The following is a 24,623-nucleotide window of genomic DNA, read 5'->3' on the forward strand; positions in this document are numbered from 1 at the left end:
AAGCTGCTGTGCACAAATATTATGGCTCAAGCAACAACTTCTTGACTTTGGTATTAAGCTTGATCGCATACCTATCATAGAAAGGAGACGTTACATTTGAACATGTAGAAAGCAAGAAGCAACTAGCTGACATCTTCACCAAACCTCTAGCAACGGAGCAATACTTCAACATTCGTAGGGAATTAGGGATACTCGATATCTCTAATTTGGGCTAATTACGTTTGTTCTCTCTTAATATTATTTCCTTACTTTATATATATATTTCTGCTAACATTTCTCTTAGCGTAAAGGTAGTTCATCATCAAGCCAGGCGTCATTCCACATTGACTAAAGGCTGCCACTAAAGTTGACACCTACATATTGAAAAAGGCGGTAACATAATTGTTGTTCACTTCCAAAAATATCATTGATACTATAATATGCTATCAATTAACATGCTTATAGTGACTTCATGCATATAATCGCTCTTGCTCATATATGTGTCTCTACCTTTTATCTATTACACTATGAATGTTAGTGTTTCCTGTTTTATTATTTTATATATGTTTCTCTCGTTACTCTTCCATTTTCGTTGTATCTCTTTTTGATGTTGTCAAAGGGGGAGATGAATGCTGAGTGTACGGGGGAGCTTTGTTGAGAGATTGCCTTGTTGAGAGATAGATGCTGAATGTACGGGGGAGCTTTGTTGAGTCTCTATTACTTACTACCAAAGCTTCGACTAATGGTTTGCCATCATCAAAAAGGGGGAGTATGTGAATACAAGATTACAATCACAAAGATGTTTTTGATTCATGGCAAACTCAATAAGCATACAAGCAACAAGGTGGAAGCAGAAAACTCAAAGAAAAGCAAGCATTGATCACTCATGACAGAACAAGTTGATCTATTATGCATATAGGTCGACTCAACACAAGCAAAACAAGAAGAATGCAGAAAAGCAGCAGTTAGGTCGACCTACCATCAACCCAGGTCGACCTAAAATGGAGAAAAATCCATATACTTCTGCTAGGTCGACTCACACATCATCTAGGTCGACCTAAATTGATGAAAATTACATACCAGTCTGCTAGGTCGACCTACACAACAACTAGGTCGACCTAATCTGAGAAAATGTCCCCAGAATGCATTTGAAGAGGATTCTGGTCGACCTACTCCTTTAACAGGTCGACCTAACTGGGAGCAAAATGCTGCATGTTCTACTAGGTCGACCTAAGCACTAAAAGAGGTCGACCTAACTGATCAAGAAAGTCAGAAATTCTGTTTCTCTCATCTCCAACTGTTAAGCTATCATATATATATTGTCCAAGGTTCATTATTACATACACCAACGACTGAAAGATACACAAAGGCTTCTCATCTTCGTTCTTCGTCATCTCCAACACAATTACACATAATCATTCTTGCGTTGAGGGTTAGTGATCGAGTTCGATAACGTCCATGGAACGGAATTGAAGATTCCTAGTGGGTGAAGATTTGTGGGGTTGTTGGGGAATAAAATCTGCGGGTTTTGTCCTCCAAGATAGGTGTTTCTTGGGGGTTTTTATCAAGAGGTTTCATCGAGGATCCGGCTGAGTGTGAAGATTGAAGAACAAGGGTTCGAGGGAATTGGAGACACTGCAGAAAGGGATCAAAGTGAAGCTCTTGGATAACCTTGATCTGACTTAAGATTAAGGGGGAAGAAGATTCAAAGGATCGACATAATTGGTTTATGGTTTATCGCTTTGTTATCTTCTTTGTATATACTACTTTCAACATTAATGAAAGATTACCCAATTTCAGTTTGGAATTGGGGGCAGACGTAGTCGTAGCGAGGACGATCGACGAACTGCCTAAACAAATATCGTGTTCTTGTCGCTTTTACTTTTTCATTTACGTTCTGTTCATATTTGGTTATAATAGCAAATTGATCAACGATTCGAGTGTTAAGATTGTGAATTAAGAACTTATATAAACATCACAATCCATCACATATTGAATCACCGTCAATTTGATCATTATCACCAAGTGTTTGCAAATTTGTTTCAATCACTTTACTGCATTGCAAACATTGTCCATCATACAAGAAGTTAATCTGATTTTCAATAAGAGCAACGCTTTGATTCTGAAACGTATTCTCTTATCACTTACCTCAAGGTCTTGACTGGTTTTAAACACAAATACAATCGTTTCGATAGTGGTTCGGAGTAGACGCGAGTCGATTCAGAATCACTTCCGCTGAAAAGTTGTTTAACTCCGTAAAACTGTGAACGATCTATTCACCCCCCCTCTAGATCCTAAGGCCAGCGTCTAACAATCATTTCCCTTTTGGCCTTCACGTCGTTCTATTTAGTTTCAAACCAACCTAGCCAATTAAAATTTTCCCCTCTTCTCTTTTTCCAATGTCAGTTTTTCTTATGCTTTCTCCAACATATTCTCTCTCTTCCTCTTCTTTCTTTTCTCATATGCTGCTTCTCTCTTCATCTTCTTTTTTTCTTCTCTCTTCGTCTGGCTCTCTCTTCCTATTCTTCTTTGTTCTCTCTTACTTTTTTTCAACAAAGACTACAGGATTCTGGGAGATTTTACAAAGATATACAAATAAAAAATTTTCAACATAGATATTGGGTTATGAAAGAAACTCCAGATGAAATGAACACAAAGTTTAGGTTTGTACTTTTTATCCTTCTTTTCTTAGATCTGCAAAACTCCGACGCGGCTATGATATTTCTGTTAATTTTACAGAGGTGGATGGTTTGACAGTGGTAGATCTGTGGTGGTAGCAACGTGTTTCCGGCGGCGAGTGTGGTGGTGATAAGATTTTAAATGGTTTTTGTGTGACTTTTTCAATTTAGGTTTTGTTAATAATGCATTTTTTCCATAAACCCTAATTTTGAAAATGATATAGCTATTGCTTTCAGGTTGGTTATCCTTAGTATACTTTTGAATGATTTAGCTGTATAGAATGTGTGTATTGGATTTCCCTAATCATGTTAGTGCTATTTGAATTTGGTCTTCCATTGTTTTCCCTAACTATTGCTTTCTGATTGATTATTCATAGTATGCTTTTGAATGATTTTGTTGTAATAGAGTAAATTGGTTGTATTCGAATTCCTTAATCATGTTAGTGCGACACTGTAGATAAATGGTATACTATAGTGACATGCTATGATTTTTGTTTGAATTCATTTTCAGTGACCTTATAGTTTTGGCAGTAATATTTTGAGTTGTTGTAAACATATTTTCCACTTGGGTGTGAAAACATGTTCAAATACTTCTGGTGCTAAATCATCTTTTGAAACTAATGCTCAGGTACTCATCTAGCAAAAAAAAGTCATTTGTATATGTAATATAATATTTAATATGAATGAATAAACTAATCTATTTAAACATGGTTGTTTAATCTTACGTGAAATATGCTACAATAAGAAACTAGCAAAAACTCAGATCAATTTCAAAGTTTGGTCCACAAGTTTTGTATGGTGGAAGAATTGGCATTAAGTTAGTTAAAAATGTTCAAAAAGCCGGAGGGATATTGACTATAAAAGATCTCAAAACTTACACTGCTAAACAAAAGGAACCTATATCTATAGATTTTCTTGGATTAAAGATCCTTGGCATGCCTCCTCCTTCTGGTGGACCTCCTTTGATGCTGGTAAGTCTATTTGTTATGTTCTTTGTGGTGATGAAAAAGGGCTTCGCCAATACAATTTTTCTGTTACTACAACTGCTGAACATTCTAGCACAATATGAATTTCCTTCGGGACTTTCTGGTGCATTGGGGATCCATAGAGAAATCGAGGCTTTGAAACATGTATTTGTTGTTAGAATGAATCTTGGCGATCCTGATTTTGTAAACATAACTAAAGTTCTTTCTGATATGCTTTCTACTAAGTTCGCCCGAGTGCTGAGAATAGACATCAATGATAATAGGACTTATAGTTCCAGTCATTATGGTGGCAAGTAAGCTTCTTGATCTTCCTCATTCACTTAATTAACTACAAATTAGTTACAATAATCGTGTATAGAAGCTTAATTCCCTCTTTATTTATAGGTGGAATCAGATAAAGGATCATGGTACAAGCCATTTAAGCATAATAAACTCTGAGAGAAATGCTGTTTCCATGTCTGCTACCGTAAATGAGTATTTTGGTGCAAAGATTCTTTCACCAAGTACAGGAATAGTGTTAAACAATGAGATGAATGATTTTTTCATGCCTGTGAATGCTTCCAAAGATGTTCCAGCACCAGCTCCTGCCAATTTCATCGCGCCGGGGAAGCGACCATTATCATCTATGACGCCAATTATTGCCCTCAAGGTTCTTCACATTTAAAAATAATTGGTTATGAAATTCTATGGTCATTATTTTGAAGTATTTAGATTTTGTATTACAGGATGGGAAAGTGAAAGCAGTAGTAGGTGCAAGTGGGGGAATTAGGATCATTGCTGCAACTTCAGAGGTTCTTTTAAATCATTTTGTCAAAGGAATGGATCCGTTTTCTTCTGTAACAGCTCCAAGGGTCTATTATCAGGTATATAATCTTAAATTTTTGTATGACATGAGTCGGAAAAGTCACTTCTCACATGGCTAATTTGTGCAGCTGATACCTAATGTGGTTGATTACGAGAATTGGACAACTGTGAATGGCGACCACTTTAAACTTTCTGATAATATCAGAGCATCCCTTAGACGAAAGGGCCATGTCCTACAGGGACTTGTCGGTGGGACAATATGCCAACTTATAGTTTCAGACATTTCTGAGCATCCAGGAAGAAACAAAGGTATTGGAAAGCTTGTGGCAGTAAGTGATCCTAGAAAAGGTGGTTTTCCTGCAGGCTTTTGAGACAATTCATAGACATTTCGAAATGAAAACAGATCGTCTATTGCTACGGGACCATGCAACAGCCACGAAAACCGCTAGATTTACAAAGTTGTTTTCTCTCATTAGAATTAACAATTGTTACTTTTTTTCTTCATATTCAAGTATTTCTCAAAGAAAATAAACTATACTAGTACTTAGACCCGTGCGAGGCACGGGTTAAATATTTTCTAAGTAAAAAAATTTATTTTAAAAACACTTATAATTTATAAATTTTGCTTATAATTAAATTACTATTATATAGATAAAATGTCATTGTTATTAATAATATATATAAAAAAGTTTACTTAACTAATTTATTTTGTAAATTATAAAATAATTTGGGCATTTCTAATTTATTAATAATTTGTGTAAATTTAAAAAAAAAAAAATTAACTCGTTAAATAATTGTATCAATAGTTGCCTTTTTCCGCTTATAAAAATATTTGCAACTTATTCCCGTTTATAAAAATAATTGTATCATCAATTGATTTTTCCCGTTTATAAAAATATTTATAACTTATTACAGTTTATAATAATAATTGTATCAACAGTAAACTTTTTCATATTTGTAACTTATTCTCTTTTATATAATTGAATTAATTAATTAATGTTTTAAATGTCTCCCATAAAATTAAATATGAGTAATCTATTAAATAATAATTAAAAATATAGTATAAATTTTTAAATTACATAAAAGAGTTTAATAAATATGTATTGATACTGGAAAAACTTGCTAAAGAAGGAAATCAAAAGATAAAAAAAACATCAAATCTATTTGGAGGACGGTGGGTCGCGCAACGTTATTATAAGTAGTAAATAATTATGTTAGAGTAATGATTAAAAAAATATAGATAAAAAATATACTATTAAAAATAATAAATAAAAATATGTCAATTTGTGCTTGTGATCCAAATATGAATTAATTGTATAGTGTAGAATTATTTTATTAATTTTTAAAGGGAAATTGTGTTAATTTAATAAAATTAGAAATACAAATTAAGTAGTCTCGGCTCGTATGTATTATCTATTTTAGTAGAAAAAATAAATTAAATAACAAAAAATTAAGTAGTCCTGGTCCCTAGGGCATGTTTATTTTAAGTAGTATTGACCCGTAAAAAATGTATAAAATAGATCTTTTATTTAATATATAATAAAATAAATTGAACAAAAAGAATGACAAATTTGTGTGTTTCGTAAGAAAGTTGCGTTTTTCATACATCATAATTGTCTCATGTCTAAATTAAATATTTATAGTAATTTTTTGTATAAATACAATTTGCATAGGTATATAATTATATGCAATTTCAATGTAAATATTTCTAATATTAAATTTAAATATGCCATAAATATTAAGTTGTATTTTAGTTATAAACTAAAACCCGTTTTAATATGAATCTATTCAATAATAATATATAATAATATATGGTTTATGTAATAAAATTATATCATCTCATTCACTAAAACAAAAACAAAAATGTCAAACTACATTAGCCTCTAAAATATTTTACTAACCCAAATGAAAAATGACTCTTACGATATTAGAAGATAAAAAATTGAATATAATAAAATATATCAAATTAATTTATTGATCTTTATTAAATATAGTAAGAGAATATAAATTGTCCAAATTCTACAATATCAAATTTTATAGTAATAAATTTATGTATTATTTTATTTATTTTATTTATAGATACAAATTATTATATATTATTTTATTTATTTTTTAATAAGATAAAATTTACTTTTGATGCAAAGTAAATTTTATGTTAAACAAATTTCAAATTCTCAAAATAATATTAAATTTAATAAATTATTTAATTATTGCTCTAAATTCATACTTTGGTTATAGGTTTAAAAGAATAAATATGTCAGTTAAACTAAGTTTCTATGTAATGGTCAAAAGAAAAAAAAAACTTTGAATATAAAGAAAGGGATAATATTAAAATAACCGAAGTAAAAAGATAAGATACAAAGATCTATTTCAATTTAATACAAAGTAAATAACTTGACACACAAAAAATGATAAAAAATTATTGTTTAATTAGATTTTTGGAACATAATAAAAATAAAAATAAATATTAATAATAATAAACATTAATAATAACATTAAAATTTTAATACTAAAATTAGTATAAATATTGAAATGATAAATGTAATAAGATGGAGGTATATCTACATCGTAACGACAATAAAGCTAAGGATGAATTATTGTGGATTTTAAATATAATAGTAATTAGTATAAATATTGAAATGATAAATGTAATAAGATGGAGGTATATCTACATCGTAACGACAATAAAGCTAAGGATGGATTATTGTGGATTTTAAATATAATGGTAATAATAGTAATAATGAAATACATGTATTAAAAAATAAAATAAAATTTCGTTTTTATTTTTTTAAATTGGAATACATCTATTAAAAAAAATGAACAATCTTCATCTTCAAGTCTCAAAGTAACTGAACATTGCTATCAGTAATGTTATGGAACCCACCATTAATCGAACTATCATCTCCTCTCAGATTCTTCACGGTTTACACACACAAAATCAAACATTTTTAAATCTGAAAAATTTTAATAATCAAAAAGTTATCTCCCGAAAAAATCAAAAAAGCAACCAATGATGTGAACTTAAGAAACATCACATACTTATAACAACAACCTTTGATATCCTTCCCCTTACCAATGTCAAATATTTTATACATGATTCAGAAAATCAATATCTACTAACAATTGCCCAACCAAACACCCAACCCAAACCTTTTCAATTTCATCCAATTGCGAAACCACCTAAACACCACAAACTTCGGGCGACGACGAATTCCACAGCATAACCCTTCGGCAGATCTGAAACAGAGTGAAAAAGAGAGACAACCTGGATTTACTGGATTTTCAGAAAAAACTCAACATGATTAGATCTCTAAAACACAGAAATAATCAAGAATCAAACTTTACCTCTGTTGTTCAAAAACTTTAAAAGTTTATGAACTTAAAAAAAAAAACCAATATGTATTAAAGAAATGGCTCTAAAATGGGTTTTAAAAAATAGATCGTTTGCAATGCCATCGGGGTCTCGGAGAACTCGGGGACGGCCACCAAAACGGGTGTCTCCGGCGACTGTTACCCCCCTAACACCGGCGGCGCCACCGGTGAAGGATACAGAAGAACCTGCAACTGAACCTGCAAACGAACCAGAAGCGACTATTCGAGATACCTCAAGAAAAGAAGATGAAATCAACAAATTGAAACCAGAAAAGAAGGGGAATGAAGAACCAAGAAAACTGTGGATTGATGTCATTAGCGGTAATCGTAACCCGGCGAAGGGAAGAGCCATGGCGTATGTTCCACCAACCATTGTGAATGGAGAAGTTGACATCGTCATTGATGAAGCTGATGTTGAATCGGAATTACGGTTTTGGGAGAATGCTTTGATCTTGTATATGTTAGGAGAGGATCTGAGTATGCACGCACTGAAGAGTTTCATGATGAAGGCATGGAACTTCATCCAATTACCAGATCTCTTCTACCATGATGATGGATATTTTATCCTTCGTTTCAAGACACATGATGATATGGATGCAGTGCTTATGCGAGGTCCATATACTATTCGCAACATTCCGATGTTGTTGAGAGAATGGAGGCCTGATTTCAACCTCAAGACGGACCTGCTTCGCACTCTCCCTATATGGATCAAATTACCACAACTGCCACTGCATCTATGGGGAGCAACAAGCTTGAACAAGATAGGTAGCGCTATTGGTATACCATTGGTTACTGATGAGTGTACTACTCACAAGTTGAGAGTGTCATATGCTAGAATTCTGGTCGAAATTGATATCACACAGAAGCTGCTTGATGAAATTACCATCACTGATAATGAAGGTAGAAAAAGAAAGCAGGCTATTGAGTATGAGTGGCGACCTAAATTCTGTGAGCGATGCCAGAAGATAGGACACCAATGTGATACAAATGTACAACAAAAGGTCTGGCAACCAAAGAAGAAAAAGAGTGAAGCTGACATGCCAGGACAAAGACAACCAGAGATTACACGACCAGTGACAAGTGACAAACCAGCTGAACATGATAATTCAAAGAAACAAGAGGAAGATGAAGGGCTATGGACACCCGTGAGTAAAGCAGCTAGAGATAGAGGTAAGGTCATTCAAGCTACTCTTGCTGATAGTGTTCAGAGTGTTAATGGTTTTGGAGCTTTGGAAGCTTTGAATGGCTCCCAAAATCCTTTTGATAGAGGCCCATGTTAGCTGCTTGGAACATAAGGGGGCTGAACAAAGCTGGTAAGCTTAGGGAGGTTAGCTCCCATCTCCTAAAGCTACAGCCTGATATCATTGTACTTATTGAAACTAGAGTAAAGGAGAATAAAGCATCTATGATACGAAATAAACTAGGATTCAAAGGAGACTACATTGACAACTATAGTCATCATGGTAATGGTAGATTGTGGGTTGAATGGAATCCTAACAAAGTAAGTGTGAGGTATGTTAGTAGCTCGAGCCAGTTTATACATTGTGGTGTATATGCTCTTGATGGAAGTTTTAACTATTGGTTGACTGCCATTTATGCACATAATGATTTGGCACAAAGAAAGAAACTGTGGAAGGATCTTGAGGATATTCATAAGAGTCAAACTGGACCTTGGTGTACTGTTGGTGATTTTAATAATGTGATGTCAAGCCAAGATAGAGTTGGTGGTAATATAGTAACTGAATCAGAATATGATGATCTTCATGTCATGGTGGAGAACACAGGGCTAGGAGAAATGGATAGCAAAGGTGAATTTTACACATGGACAAATAAGCAAGCTAATAACCCCATCTACTCTCGGATTGATAGGCTATTGGCTAATGCTGACTGGTTCCACACTTACCATCAAGCTACACTTACCATCCTTCCCCCTCATGTCTCAGATCATGCAATCTTGTACCTGCAAATGCCTACAGAACCTAGGGGTAAGAAACAATTTAGATTCAATAATTGCTGGGTTGAAACTAGAGGCTATGCTGATTGTGTGGAAAGAAGCTGGAATCTGCCTGCTAGGGGCCCTCCTATGCAGAAACTTTGGTTCAAATTGGAGAGGTTGAAACCTGAGCTACTGAAGCTGCAGAAGCACACTAATGATATTCAGAATAACAAGATTAAGGCTAGAGATTTGCTGGACCAGGCCTATGAGCAGCTTAGAAACCACAATATGGATCCCACCACTATTGCCTTGGTCAAGAGCAGGACTGAAGAAGTTCTTTATTGGAATGAGATGGAGGAAACTATGCTTCAGCAAAGGACTAAAATTGACTGGATAAGGCTAGGAGATGGAAATAATGCTTATTTCCATGCCTGCCTTAAAGCCAAACAGGGTGCCCAAAGAATAAATACTGTTCAAAGAGAGGATGGTGCTATCCTCACTACTCAAGAGGATATTACTCAGGAGGTCCATGGTTTCTATCAGAATCTTATGGGGAAGGAAAACACAGGACTCCACCAGGTGGACATTGAAGCACTCAGAGCTGGTAGCCAACTTGATCAGGATCAGAGAGAGAGCCTTGTAAATAAGGTTACAATTACTGAGATTGAGAATGCCCTAAAAGGTATTGGTGATTTGAAGTCTCCTGGTGTGGATGGCTATGGAGCTAAGTTCTTCAAATCATGTTGGCATATCATCAAGGCAGATGTGGTTATGGCAGTGCAGGAGTTCTTTGAACATGAGAGACTTTTCTTGCCATTTAATCAAACTGTGGTTACACTGGTGCCAAAGACCAAAGAGACAAGGAATATCAAAGATTATAGGCCTATTGCAGGCTGCACAACCTTTTACAAAATCATCTCAAAGATTCTCACAAATAGGCTTGGCAAAGTGTTAAAAAGTGTTATCCACCTATCACAAGCAGCTTTCATCCCTGGACAGATTATTCATCATCATATCATGCTAGCTTATGAATTGATCAAAGGCTATAGTAGAAAAGGTGGAGCTCCAAGGGCAATGATACAATTAGACCTTCAAAAGGCCTATGACATGGTTGACTGGCATGCCTTGGAAACTGTTTTGAAAGAATTGGGAATACCTTGTAGGTTTGTCAACTGGCTTATGATTGTGGTGAGGACAGTCACTTATAGATTCAGGGTCAATGGCAGCCTAACCACTGAGATGCAGGCAAAAAGAGGAGTGAGGCAAGGAGACCCCATATCTCCACTCCTCTTTGTGGTAATGATGGAGTACCTGAACAGATTGATGACCAAAATGCAAAAGGATCCAAATTTCAAGCACCATCCAAAGTGTAAAAAATTGGGGATCACACATCTCTCATTTGCAGATGATGTGCTCATGTTTTGTAGGGGAGAGTTTGAGTCTGTGGAAATAATGATGAATAGCTTGCATACTTTTGCTGACACAACTGGGCTGATTGTGAATCCAAGGAAATGTAAAGTGTTCTTTGGTGGAGTGGATGATCATACAAAGAGGAGAATTACTGCACTCACATCCTTTGAAGAAGGGAAGCTCCCATTTAGATATCTAGGAGTTCCTCTAACCACAAGAAAACTGAATATAAAACACTATCTTCCACTCATTGACAAAATTCTGGCTAAGGTGAATCACTGGTCCTCTAGACTTTTGAGTATGGCAGGTAGAATCCAGCTTGTCAGAACCACTACCACTGCTATTGCACAATTTTGGATGCATTGTCTTCCCCTTCCAAAGACAGTCATAAGGAAGATAGATGGGATTTGTAGAAGCTTTGTTTGGACTGGGAAAGCAATTGTCAGCAAGAAAAGTCCCATTGCTTGGGAGTCAGTCTGCAAGCCAAAGAACATGGGAGGTATGAACATTTTTAACCTTTCTCTTTGGAATGATGTAGCTCTGTTGAAATGCTTGTGGAATCTGAGTTTAAAGGCTGATAACCTGTGGGTCAAATGGGTGCATACTCATTACCTAAAGAAGGAAACATTAATGGAGGTGGATATTAGGAATAGCTGCTCATGGGTGATAAAGAAAATTCTGAGACTGAGAGAGCAGCTTCCTAATTTGCAGCCTACATGGGATCTCATGATTCAAAAGAGGAAATTTTGTATGCATAGTGTGTATGTCAAGATGATGGAGGCTGACAGGGTGCCTTGGCGTTACTTAATTCAGGATAACTGTGCGAGACCTAGAGCTATCACCCTCACTTGGATGGCATGCCATGGAAGATTAAGCACGAAGGATAGACTGAGAAAACTGGGCTTCATCACTGATCGTGTGTGCAGTTTGTGTAATGCTGATGATGAGACTCATGATCACCTTATGTTTGGCTGCAGTGTTGCGAAGGGGATCTGGAATCATGTACTCCACTGGCTGGGCATTAAACACGATCCTCAACCTTGGTCCATGGAGATTGACTGGCTCATTCGTATGATTGGTAAGAAAGGGTGGCGGTTTAGAGTCCTAAAGATTGCTCTAGCCGAGACAGTTTATGAAGTGTGGCACTATAGGAATGATATAATTTTTAGAGGAAATACACATAGAAGCAATAGTATAGATATTGCTAATAGAATCATAGAGAAAGTTATATATAGAGGGTGGAATTCACCCAAATTAAGAAAGCAAATAGCTACCTTAATGTGTTAACTTGTATTGGTGGTTATTTTGGATGGTTGGATCTTGGATCACCTTGTAATTAGACTGTTTTTTGAATTAATAATATATCCCTTGATTCAAAAAAAAAAAAAAAAAATGGCTCTAAAATGGGATTTCTCTCTAAGGTTTATATAGGAATATGTTAGAATTCAAAAAGTTTGTATTTTAATGTAGGAGGAAAATTCAAAAGCCTTGTTTGAATTTGAATCAATGAATATTTTGATTAATATGTGAAAGAAATATCAAAAGGCATGAAAATTGTTGGAAATGGAAAACTGAATTGATTTAGCGTAAAAGTCTATTATGTTGGAAGCATTGGAACTGATGAATTGTGAAAATGAGTTGGTTCACGTGAAAAAAATTTGGAGAAAATAAATGGTCTATAATTATTATAAAAAATCTATAAATTAAATAGGCTGATAATTAATTATTAATTATTAATTATAAATAATAATGATAAGACCTAAGTAAATATATAATAATTTTTTTAAAAATTGAATTATTAAATTAACAATTATAGTAAGATTTCCTAATTTAGAAATAATAAATATAGTAAGCTCTCTAGAATTGTGACATTTGTCAAAATTGCCAAAAATCTCATTTTGCTTTATTATATTGTATGATTGACAAAGAGGCTCAATATATTTCTAAAAAGTAACTCAAGTTCCCTTGTCCTGTTTTTTACTATGCTAAAAGGCATTGAGAAACCATTTGGTGTTTTTTTATCTCTGTTAGGTGTATTGTCTGATGACAAAAGGGGTTTTTTAATAAAAAAACTGTGAATGGTTTCATATTGTCTATGTTTTTTCTTATGCTATTGATATGTGATGGTTTGATTGGTTAATCATATGCTTTCTAACATGATTATCAGAAAGGGGGTGGTATTTTCACGTTGGTAGCTCAATTAAGGATCGGAATGCCGATTAATTCTGCTCTTAAGACAACCTTACATGAGTGTCTTGGATGGAGAATACCATTAACACAATCAGAAGAGGAGTTTTCTTCTGTACTTTCAAATGAACATTGGAGGTAAATTATAGTGTGTAAAGCAAATTTATTTTCTGACTAGGACAGAGGTTTCAGGTTTTGTTACCAAGCTCCAAAAAGCACTTTGATGTGTGATTGGAGTTTGAAGAAATGACGGTTGGCTTGATGTGTAATTGCAAATTGTATGTTTATGTTTAGTAAAAGTCTTCATCTCATATTTTTACTGATGTATATGATACTAGAAGGGTTAATAGAAGGCTTAGATTATTAGATATATAAGGTTTCAATCTTTCCTTCAATAATACTCAATCTTGAAGCACAACAAGCTTAACATGCTATGCATTTTCTGTGAAAGTTCCTTATAAGAAGCTTAACATACTAATTACATTTTTAAAGTACAGTACACATATAGTTTAGTGATGTTACTCTTCAACAAGAGCTATTGTATATAAAAAAGTTCTAATAATTGTACTTTTATTTATTTATTTATCTATTATTTAACATTTGTAAGTATGTTATAAGTATTCCATTGAATTTTTAAACTGTCATCACTAAGTATGTATAACCAGAGAAAAAACTAATAAATACCTAATTAAAGAAAGAGAAAATATTTCAGTTCATCATTTTCTTTGTTCTAGCTTTTGTGTTGAATAGAAAATAAACCGATTCTACTAAGTATTATTCTCACAAAAAAAATAAAATGCAACTATAAATTGGTGCAAACATAGTCATGAGAAAGAAAAAAATATAAATCCATAATTTTACTCTTTAAAACACTAAAATATCATGTTTAAAATTTTATTATTGATTCAAATATTTTCATATACATAAAAAAATTTATTGTTGATTCAAATATTTTTAAACAAGATTTTTTTATAAACTGGACTAAGTTTACTATTGATTCAAATATTTTTATAAATAATATCAAAACAAAAATAATATTTATTATTTTTTTGTTAAATCAAATATTTTTATATTTGAATAAAATTATAACCACCGATTTATTATCTATTTAAAAATAATAAACACTTTTGATTCAACAATTTTGTCTTATTTCATTTTCTTTATATTTTAAAAACAAATGCGCGTACCACACCAGAACCCGTGCGGACGTAGTTGAATCTTTCAATACAATATGAATGTTATACAAAATAAATATACTTGAATTCAATGCTTATATTTTGATTTATTGTGTTGTAACACTTAGAATAAAGGAAGAAATTCCAGATACAATACTTGCTTGCAAACAAGTAAACGTAGAACCAAAATGTGTGGGCAAGAATATAATTTTCACCCACCAAATATTACATAAAAAAGAGATTAAATTTTCGTCCCGTTCAGGTTCCCTTGCATCCAGTTAACCAACATCTGTAGTGAAGCTTTAGGTTGATCCATAGGAACCAAATGTCCAGCATCATTCACCTGTTACACAACACATAAATATAACTAACCAAAAATGAATTCAACAATGTCAAGACCAAGTATAATACAAACTATAAACTAACCTTTAGAAAAGAGAGAGGTCCATAGCTATTCAACAATCCTGCTTGTGTGCCATCAACCAAAAATTGAGCTGTTTTGGATGCAACAAACTGTTTTTGACCTGACCATTCCATGGCATGAACCCAATTTGAATTCCCTGCCATATGATAGCAAATTAGCATAACAATGTATGACATATATAAAATGTACTATAATGCTATGATATATCACTCACCAAGCCAATTGCAAATAAGATCAAATTCGCCAACATATATAAGAACTTTAATTCCATCCTCAAGAAGTGCTGGAATATCTACATCATAGTTTAACATCGAATCTTGATTCAATGCACTATGCACTGCATTACTGCATGAAACAAACTCTATGTCCCCGACACCTAACGCATCCCTAACTGTCTTCTTATTAAAAAGTGTCTCCAGATTTGAGAAATCATAGCACAATTCTCCTTCACATTGCTTTCTGATGTCATAGTACTGAAATTTACGTTATACCAATTTCGTTAAAGTATAACTTGAGTTTTACTTGATATAACTTGAATTTTGTTCGGTTATGATTACTTACGTTAATGTTGCCAGCAATGGAAAGAATGCTGGAAAATATCTGCTGACATTGATCTAAGGCTGTAATGCAACTATCTCCTCCACCTTCACTCTCTGACAAATCAAACAGAAACTATAACAAATTAATATCATAGAGAAACAATATATATATTCCAGTTTACTTTTTGTGCTAAGAGTGTAAAGAATCTTGTACCGCAAGTTTTTGTGGCATCCACACAAGATGGGACTAACTGGTCGATTTCAGCTTGATCTTCCTTTGTAATCAATTTGTTATCAACTGCAAATTGAGTGTATGCTTGATACTGAATTCTTGGATTCGTCAATCCATTACCAATAGCAATACCCTGTTATTGTATATGAACCAAAACATGAGAAAAAAATTGTTAAAACAACAACAGAAACATCAAAATGTTGATTTAAGGCATTAGAAGTTTAAAAATCTTGTTCATAAATTCATAATATATTATTAGGATATTGTAAGAGACCTTGAAGTTTATAGCAATTCCTTCTTTGTTTTTGTTTCCTTTCTGAACCCGGGATGCAAGTGCTGGAATATAGTGTCCGGCATAGGATTCTCCGGTAATATAAAAATCATTCTTAACCAATTCAGGATGTTCCTTGAAAAATGCCTGCAATAATTTGAAAGAAAAAAAAAAAACTCAAGTTGATCTCATAATTAATACACATTAATGCTTCTAAATTACTTACAAGAAAAAATATATTTGATATACCTGCAAGAAGGCGTACAAATCATTGCTAACACCAGTTTCATCAGTAGGAATATCATTTTCATCTGAGCTGTAACTGAAACCAGTCCCAATGGGTTGGTCAACAAAAATAATATTTGATCCCTACAAAATCAGAAAACACTTTAGTCAATAAAAAAACACATTTGGTGTAACAGCTTGATTCTACTTGTTAACCAATGTCTTTAGTTTTGGTATGACTCTAAACATAAATGTGTCTAGAACAACATAATAAATGTTATAATTACCTTGTCCCAACCATAATCATTCCATGAAAGAGACAAATCATTGGCAATTTGAAAAGGACCATTCTCATAAAACAAAGCTAGTTCACTAGCACAACCTGGACCTCCAGTCAACCATATCACAACTGGTGCATCCTTAGCACCACTTCTTGATTCAAAGAAAAAATAGAACATCCTACAATTCGGCGAAGAAGCAAAAATTACACCATGTTTGTATATCACAATCAAAATATGTTTAATAATACTACCTTGCAGATTTGGAACGAGGAAGCGAATAGTATCCAGCATGGTGACCGAGGTCTTCAATAGAAGTTCCATTAGAACTAGCGAGAAACGAAAACGACTTCTCTACTATCTTTCCTGGGACGAAATCATCGATAGAGTATTCACCATGTATATTAGCTGAATGCTTTGGGAATAAGTTGAAGCTTCTTATAAGCTGTTCAGCTCGTTGATTTGACGAAAATTTTGATGTTGATGGAAAACGTTGTTGAAGTGTGATGCGAGAAGTTGCACATGATAAAGAAAATGAAATGAAGAACAAGAAAAGAGACAGACAGGTTTTGGAGAATCCCATGTTGTTTGAAAATTGTTTGTGGAAAAAATGAGGCAATGATAGTGATTTTATAGTAGAGTTTTGAAACGGTTAAGTTTACGGTTAATTTGGTTTTATTATTATAATTATAAAATTGTAAAATTCGATCGATACTATTTAATTTGAATTTTGTTGTAGTATAGTATTCGGCAATAGTTGACTATTGACTCTAATTCCAGATTCTTACTCCCTCATTTACCAACTATATTATTCTTCTAGAATGAACTATATATAAAAAAAGTTTGATAAATCGATATATAAACCAAGAACATCCATTTTTTAACTACTGAATTAGTAAATATTTTCATAAATTATATTTTCTAATATAATATGATTTTATCCCATATCACAATTCATTTTTTAGATATATTAAATAATTAATATATGCAATTTATATATAATTCAAATCCTTCAATTACTAATTATATCATATTTTGTATCAATCTAGATAATATATCATGAGTTAATCCTAATATATATCATAATATGTATTTTTAGAGTGAATTCCTATTCGAAATAAATATCCTATAATTTACTTATTTTTATAAAGTATGATATAAATAAACAAAAATTAAAAAACAAATACAAATAATAATAAATAATTTATTAAAATTAAATATTTTAAATTAAAAATTAAAATTAAAATGTAAAAAATAATGATATTTATTAAAAAATAAAAAATAATTTTATGAAAATAGTAGTTTGGCCATTTATATAAAATATATATCATTTCTCTATACAACATATTTTGACATAATAGAAGTACTTATTTATTCATGAATTTCTTAAAATAAATTGAAATTTTTATAAAAAATTTCTAAACATGTTTTATAATTTTTACTATTTATCAAACCGACTATATATTATTTTAAGAAATAATTGTCCTTTAAAAAAAAGTTTTTTTTACCATTACTGTGACATTCAATTTTCAAATTTCTTTGTTGTTATCTAGAAAATCTGGTATTGATAACGAATTTTACCTTAACATGGTGGAGCATTCAATTTTACTGTAATTAATTGAAAGATATTTATAGTATCGATCATAATGGATATTAAAATGCTAATAATGTCAATAAAGAAATTCTAATTAAATTTTATAGAAAGAATTTATATTTATAACTATCTTAATTTCTGAATTTACTGAACTTGATTATCAGATTCATGAATTACAAATACAAAACATATAAGTATAAGTGATTCATGTATTCAGTGTTATGCATATGGTCACTGTAAAAAAAATTCATGTTGAATTCATCACAACTAACCATAATAGTAATTATTTTAAGAGAAAAGAAATCCTTAGTGTAAAATAGTTTTACACTTTCAACCAATTATAATTATGTATCTAATTACACTCCACTTTTATTTTAATAAACTTTTAATGACATGACATTTTGTTGATTTTTTATTGATTGAATGTGTAAAATAATTTTACCGAGACAGTGTATGAATATTATTCTATTATTTTAAATATAAACAAAACAATAGTTAAGTAACTCAAGATTAAGTTTAGTTGATTTAGTGGTGATTGACGTTGAATTTGGTAGGGAGAACCACTGTTTGATTCCCGCAGCTACGATAGAGAAGGAGTTAGAACCGCATGATGTCAGAAGTGACCCCCAAACCAGACTAAACCGGTGGTGATAAAAAAAAACAATTAGACCAATTCTATAAAATAATTTGCGCACTTTTAGTATACCTATAATAATAGAAATATTCTCTAGTTGGTAAATTATAGGAAAAACAATTTTTTTACACTTATTAAGAAAATCAAAACATAACTAATTTGAAGTTTTTTTTTTATGTTTTTTTTAAGCCTCTTAATTTCTATATTTATTAATTTTGATTTTCACATTCATTGATGTTAGAGTTAAGGAGTCGTTTTTTAGAGTGAACGCCCATTTTAATTCATCACTAAAATTACACAATTCAAATTAGTTATTTATACAAAAAACTGATTTAATCATTTACAATATTTAATCGGACCGTATTACTCTTTCTGTTAATATTTTTTTAAATCGGATTTTTTCATACTTTTAAATCGACTGGACTGCCACGTTGGTTTTGACTTTTATTTTTTATTTTTGATTTTTTAAATACTAAATTTATTTTTAATTATAATTTCATTTTTAAACAATTCTGAATTAATAATATCAAAAAAGTCAAAATTGTTTTTTATATGGAATTGAACTCAGGACCTTTACCATCTGAATTTCAAACAAAAAATTATAAAATTTGTATCATTGGGGTCTCGAACCCATGTCCGTTCAAATTAAATGATAGTTTACAATTAGACAAATCAATTTCTATTGTTAATATTCTTAATAATGAATATTTAAGTAAATAATTCAGAACAAACATTGACTTATTTCAAATAACAAACAAATAAATATTTACAGATTTTAAATAATACAAAAATTTAAAAATAAAATAAATAAAATATAAATCCTAAATATAATTAATCAAATAAAAATAAATATATTAATATTTAATTGAATTACTATCAAACTAATTGATCATTATTTAGTTTGAATTAACTAAATAATTTTAAAAATTAATTGATTATTTAATTTAAATTGATTTAATATTTTTAACAATTAATTGAATTACTATTAAATTAATTAATTATTTAATTTGAATTAGTTTGAAATAAATAAATATTTATTTGAGTGTATTTCAATTATATATAATTTAATTTATTTTTAATTGATTAAATATATTGAGGATTTACATTTTATTAATTTTATTTTTAAATTTGTGTATTATTTGAAATTAGTAAATATTTATTTGTGTGTTATTTGAAATAAGTAAATGTTTGTTCTAAATTATTAAGTTAAGTATTTATCATTAAAAGTTAAAAGTTACTTTAAAGTTAAAGTTAAAAATAAGAGTTTTTAAAATAAAGTTAAAGTTGTTTGGTTATGATTATTTTTTAAAAGTTATTATTTTTTAAAAGTTATTTTTAATTTAAAAGTTGTTTCGTGTGTGTGTGTGTATATATATATATATATATATATATATATATATATATATATATATATATATAAAATGCGTATTATTTAATTGTTATATTAACATCTATAAGTTAGTGTATAGTAGAAGAAATTCATAATATTATTATTGAAAATTATTATACAATGAAACAAAATATAATATATAAAACAAATAAAAAGTTGGACAATACTAGTATCTACAAAAATGATGATGTAAACACAAGAAGAAAAAAAAATAAAACATAACTCTAGATGTTATGAACCGTAGAAAAAATTGAAAAATTTCTGTCTACTACATTAGCGTCATTTTTTTTAAAGAAAAGTGCTTTCGTTGGGATTCGAACCGCGACCACATGTTTTAAGCTCCGAAAAAGTTGGTTTCAACGCCTTTTTTACAAGCTCCTTTTATTCAATTTTTTCTCTTTAAAAAAAAACTACTTTTTTTCATAAGAGCTTTATGAAAAATGTGTTTGGCCCTCCATCTCCTTATAAGGAGAAGAAAAGTAGATAAAAAGTTGGGCCAAACAAACTTTAAGAATATTAACAATAGAAATTGATTTGTCTAGTTGTAAAGTGATTATCATTTATCAGTCCTATTTTTTTAAAACATTGAAATATTGTTGAAAGAATATGTTAGAGAGAGAATCTCTACCCTCTCTCTAACTTGTTCTTTCTCTACGGGCTTCACAATGGGTACGCTGCAACGTTCTCATGATGGGTGGACTAAGGTGGATCGGAGAAATGGTAGATCGAGGATAGAGGAGAAATGGGATGTGGCCGAAGGAGGAGGGAAGAAGGAGGCGGGAAAGGCAGTATCTACTTTCTATGTCACTAACTTTGGAAATAATTGGAACGCTAGGGACTTGTTGTTTGAATTTAATGAGCTAGGGGATGTCGATGAAGTTGTTATTCCTCTAAGGAAGGACAAGAGAGGGAGTCGTTATGACTTTGTTCGTTTCCATAACGTCGCGGATGAGAATCTTATGGCTATTAAACTGGATAAATTGTTGCTTGAAGGAAGGAAGCTTTTCGCGAATATTCCGAGATTTCAGAGACAAGTGAAGGCTCATACCCAACAGCCATGGAAGAAGGAAGATTTTGGTAAGGTGGTTTCAAGTGAAGAGAAAGGAGGGAGATTTCAAGGCCAAAGTTCTAAGGCCTGGGTGGACAGACGCTCCTTTGTAGATGTCATCCATAACCGGAAAGCTCATGTTATCGAATGCTCCAGTGGAGTCAAACAGGTGGATAGAACAGTGTTCTTCTCCATGGAGAAGGAGAAGCTTAACAGGTACAGAAAGGCATTTACAGGGATCATCAAAGCTCCTGAGATGGCCATGGAACTTAAGCATCTATTCCATGAAGAAGGCTTATTCTCTATCAGATTAACCCTAATGGGCCCTAATTTATGTATTCTAGAAGACTTAGTGTGTGGAGAGGTGGAGATTTTCATTGAAGAATGAAGAGGGTAGTGGGAGCAATGGTTCAACTCTATTAGACCATGGGTTCCTAGCGGTGTAGATTGTGATAGATTTATTTGGTTGAGAATCACGGGTATTCCTTGCCATGCGTGGGGAGATAGTTTCTTCAAAATGCTAGCGGAAACCAGAGGCTCTTTCATCAAATGTGATGAGCAAACTGTTGCAAGGATTAGGATGGATGAAGCGTGTATGTGTATAAAATCCGGGTGGAAAGAGGTGATCAATGTAACAGTCAATACAATCATAGATGGAGTGTCTTACCATATTGGCATGAGAGAAGATACTTCTTTGTTTAAGGAAAAGCCAACGTTTTGTAGAACTGTGGATGAAGATGACTCTGCATCTTACGATTCTCCGTCGGGAATCTATTTCGACGATGTCATATCCGGCGACGATATTATCAAGGAAGAAGATCATAGAGAGGTTCCAAGGCATGTGAAAAGGACAACTCATGAGGTGCAAGACAGGGAGGAGGATGTTTCTAAATCAGGTAGCATAGATGTCAGGCTAACTCTTTCACAAATCAAGGAGAACCATTTGGCCAAAAGCAAAAAGGTGGTTTTTGACTTTCATGGAAAAGATGGCGTGTCTAGTGCAATAAATACAGATGATAAGGCATTTAATTCTATTTAGGAGAACTTATGCAACATTGATGGAAATAAAGTACGTGACTCAGTAGAGAGAGACTTCCATATTGTCAATGTCAATGCTGGTGGGTTCGCAGATAGGCAAATTCCTTTAACGAATAATGATGGGCTTTTGGAGAGTGGGTCGGGGGAGATAGGCCCAATTTTGTTTGACAAGGAATGTAGGAGATTTTCAGTAAAAGAATCATCTTTAATCGCGGTCAAAAAGAAAAAACACAGACCTGCCCGTGACCTGGGGAAAAACGTGGAGATTGCTTCATCCTACTACGCCTGCATAGCTCCAAGGAATGGATCCAGATCAAAGTCAGGTTCGGTTCCACCGGAAGTTGCGGTTTCGGAAGGATATTCCATATCAAACGATGAGTTCTTACCCTACACCTCTATTTCTACTTCAGATATCCGTTGTTGCAATAATAGAACGTCGCTCAATGCTAATTCTGGTGTGGGAAAGAAGTTGTGGAGATCTATCTCTAAACTAGGGGTTATTGGTGTCATCGATGATAGTATGAGTGTTAAATTATTGGAGGTTTTAGAGCTGAAGGACAAGAAGGGGCTGGAAGATAAGAAGATGGTTCCAAATTTGTTATCATGAATTTAATTTCATATAACATTAGAGGAGGGGGATCTTCTTCCAAAAGGAAAAGAATTAGATATTTGATTCAATCTCATAAAATTGAAGTGTGTTTTATACAAGAAACTAAAATTTCTTATTTTAACGATATCCTTGCGTGTTCTTTTTGGGGGAGTAAGGAGGTGGAGTGGATGGCGTGCAACTCATTGAGAGCGTCGGGCGGGATGGTTATTCTTTGGAGGAGAGGATCTTTGTCCCTTAATTACAGTTTCATCGGGAAAGGGTATGTCGGTATCAACATTAATTGGGGAGGCGCTAGCTACAATCTCGTGAATGTGTATGCTCCTTGTAGTATGATGGAAAGAAGGTTATTGTGGAGCTCTTTATTAGATAGGAAGAGGAAGAGTGGCATAGAGGAGTGATGTGTTGTTGGGGATTTCAATGAAGTTTCTTGTAGGGAAGAAATAATAGGGGAAGGTCATTATCACAATAGTAGAAGAATGATGGAGTTTTGTGGTTTCATTGGAAGCATGGGGCTGTTTGATATTCCTTGTTTGGGCGGAAAATTTACTGGGTTCAAAGATAATGGGAAGGCTATGAGTAGGTTGGATAGGTTCTTGATCTTTAGGAAGATGTTAGATGATTGGCGTGTGGTAAACCAAAGAATTGAGCATAGAGACATTTCGGACCATGCCCCGATTCGTTTGAACATTGGTTTGGTTGATTGAGGCCCTAAACCCTTTAGGTTCAACAATGCGTGGTTTAAACATGAAGGCTTTAAAACCTTTATAAATGAGTAATGAGGGAAGTTGAATGTTACGGGCCCGTAGGGGAGATTACATCTTGTACGAGAAACTTAGAAGTTTGAAGAATCGTCTAAGAGATTGGAATAGAGAGGTGTTTGGGTGGATTTATTTGAAAGTCAAAGAGGAGGTGGAGAATATCAATGAATTGTATAATTTGTTGGTGGAAAATATTGGTGGGAATGTAGAATCCTTGGTTCAAAGTAGAAGGGAGGCAACGAAGGAGATTTGGAATCGTTTGAATGCGAAAGAGTGTATGCTTAGATTAAAATCTAGGCAACTTTGGATGAAAGAGGGAGACAAGAATTCTAGATTTTTTCACAACTCAATTAAGAATAGACAAAGAAGGAATGCTATCACTTCTTTGGAGGGATTAAATGGTAGGGTGGAGGGTGTTGCAAACATCAAGAAGGAGGTAGTCAATTATTTCCAAGATTTTTACAAGGAGGAGGATTTTGAAAGACCCATTACAAAAGGTTTAGATTTTACGTGTTTGAGTGTTAGTGAATCCATCACAACTAACCATAATAGTAATTATTTTAAGAGAAAAGAAATCCATAGTGTAAAATAGTTTTACACTTTCAACCAATTATAATTATGTATCTAATTACACTCCACTTTTATTTTAATAAACTTTTAATGACATGACATTTTGTTGATTTTTTATTGATTGAATGTGTAAAATAATTTTACCGAGACAGTGTATGAATATTATTCTATTATTTTAAATATAAACAAAACAATAGTTAAGTAACTCAAGATTAAGTTTAGTTGATTTAGTGGTGATTGACGTTGAATTTGGTAGGGAGAACCACTGTTTGATTCCCGCAGCTACGATAGAGAAGGAGTTAGAACCGCATGATGTCAGAAGTGACCCCCAAACCAGACTAAACCGGTGGTGATAAAAAAAAAACAATTAGACCAATTCTATCAAATAATTTGCGCACTTTTAGTATACCTATAATAATAGAAATATTCTCTAGTTGGTAAATTATAGGAAAAACAATTTTTTTACACTTATTAAGAAAATCAAA

At 32.5% G+C, this 24,623-nt stretch overlaps 1 protein-coding gene and 1 pseudogene across 3 annotated transcripts; one reads left to right on the forward strand and one right to left on the reverse strand.

The window, feature by feature from the left end:
• Window positions 1-2,575: 2,575 nt before the first annotated feature.
• Window positions 2,576-13,728, forward strand: LOC131628238 (putative inactive glutathione hydrolase 4). 3 transcript variants are annotated; one of them, XM_058899101.1, is made up of 5 exons: window positions 2,576-3,936; window positions 4,028-4,292; window positions 4,369-4,506; window positions 4,576-4,756; window positions 13,333-13,728. In XM_058899101.1, the coding sequence occupies exons 1-5, from the start codon at window positions 3,593-3,595 to the stop codon at window positions 13,386-13,388; spliced, it is 984 nt and encodes a 327-aa protein (XP_058755084.1). In that variant the 5' UTR covers window positions 2,576-3,592; the 3' UTR covers window positions 13,389-13,728. The 3 variants fall into 3 exon arrangements, with proteins under 3 accessions (XP_058755084.1, XP_058755083.1, XP_058755085.1); XM_058899100.1 differs by lacking the exon at window positions 13,333-13,728 and having other exon boundaries at window positions 2,581-2,810; window positions 3,169-3,936; window positions 4,576-4,978; XM_058899102.1 differs by lacking the exon at window positions 13,333-13,728 and having other exon boundaries at window positions 2,584-3,628; window positions 3,869-3,936; window positions 4,576-4,978.
• An 897-nt stretch (window positions 13,729-14,625) lies between these two features.
• On the reverse strand, window positions 14,626-16,879 carry LOC131628239 (serine carboxypeptidase-like 48; annotated as a pseudogene).
• Window positions 16,880-24,623: the final 7,744 nt, after the last annotated feature.

The sequence above is a fragment of the Vicia villosa genome, unplaced genomic scaffold, assembly GCF_029867415.1.
Source record: "Vicia villosa cultivar HV-30 ecotype Madison, WI unplaced genomic scaffold, Vvil1.0 ctg.000436F_1_1, whole genome shotgun sequence".
Classification (NCBI taxonomy): Eukaryota; Viridiplantae; Streptophyta; class Magnoliopsida; order Fabales; family Fabaceae; genus Vicia; species Vicia villosa.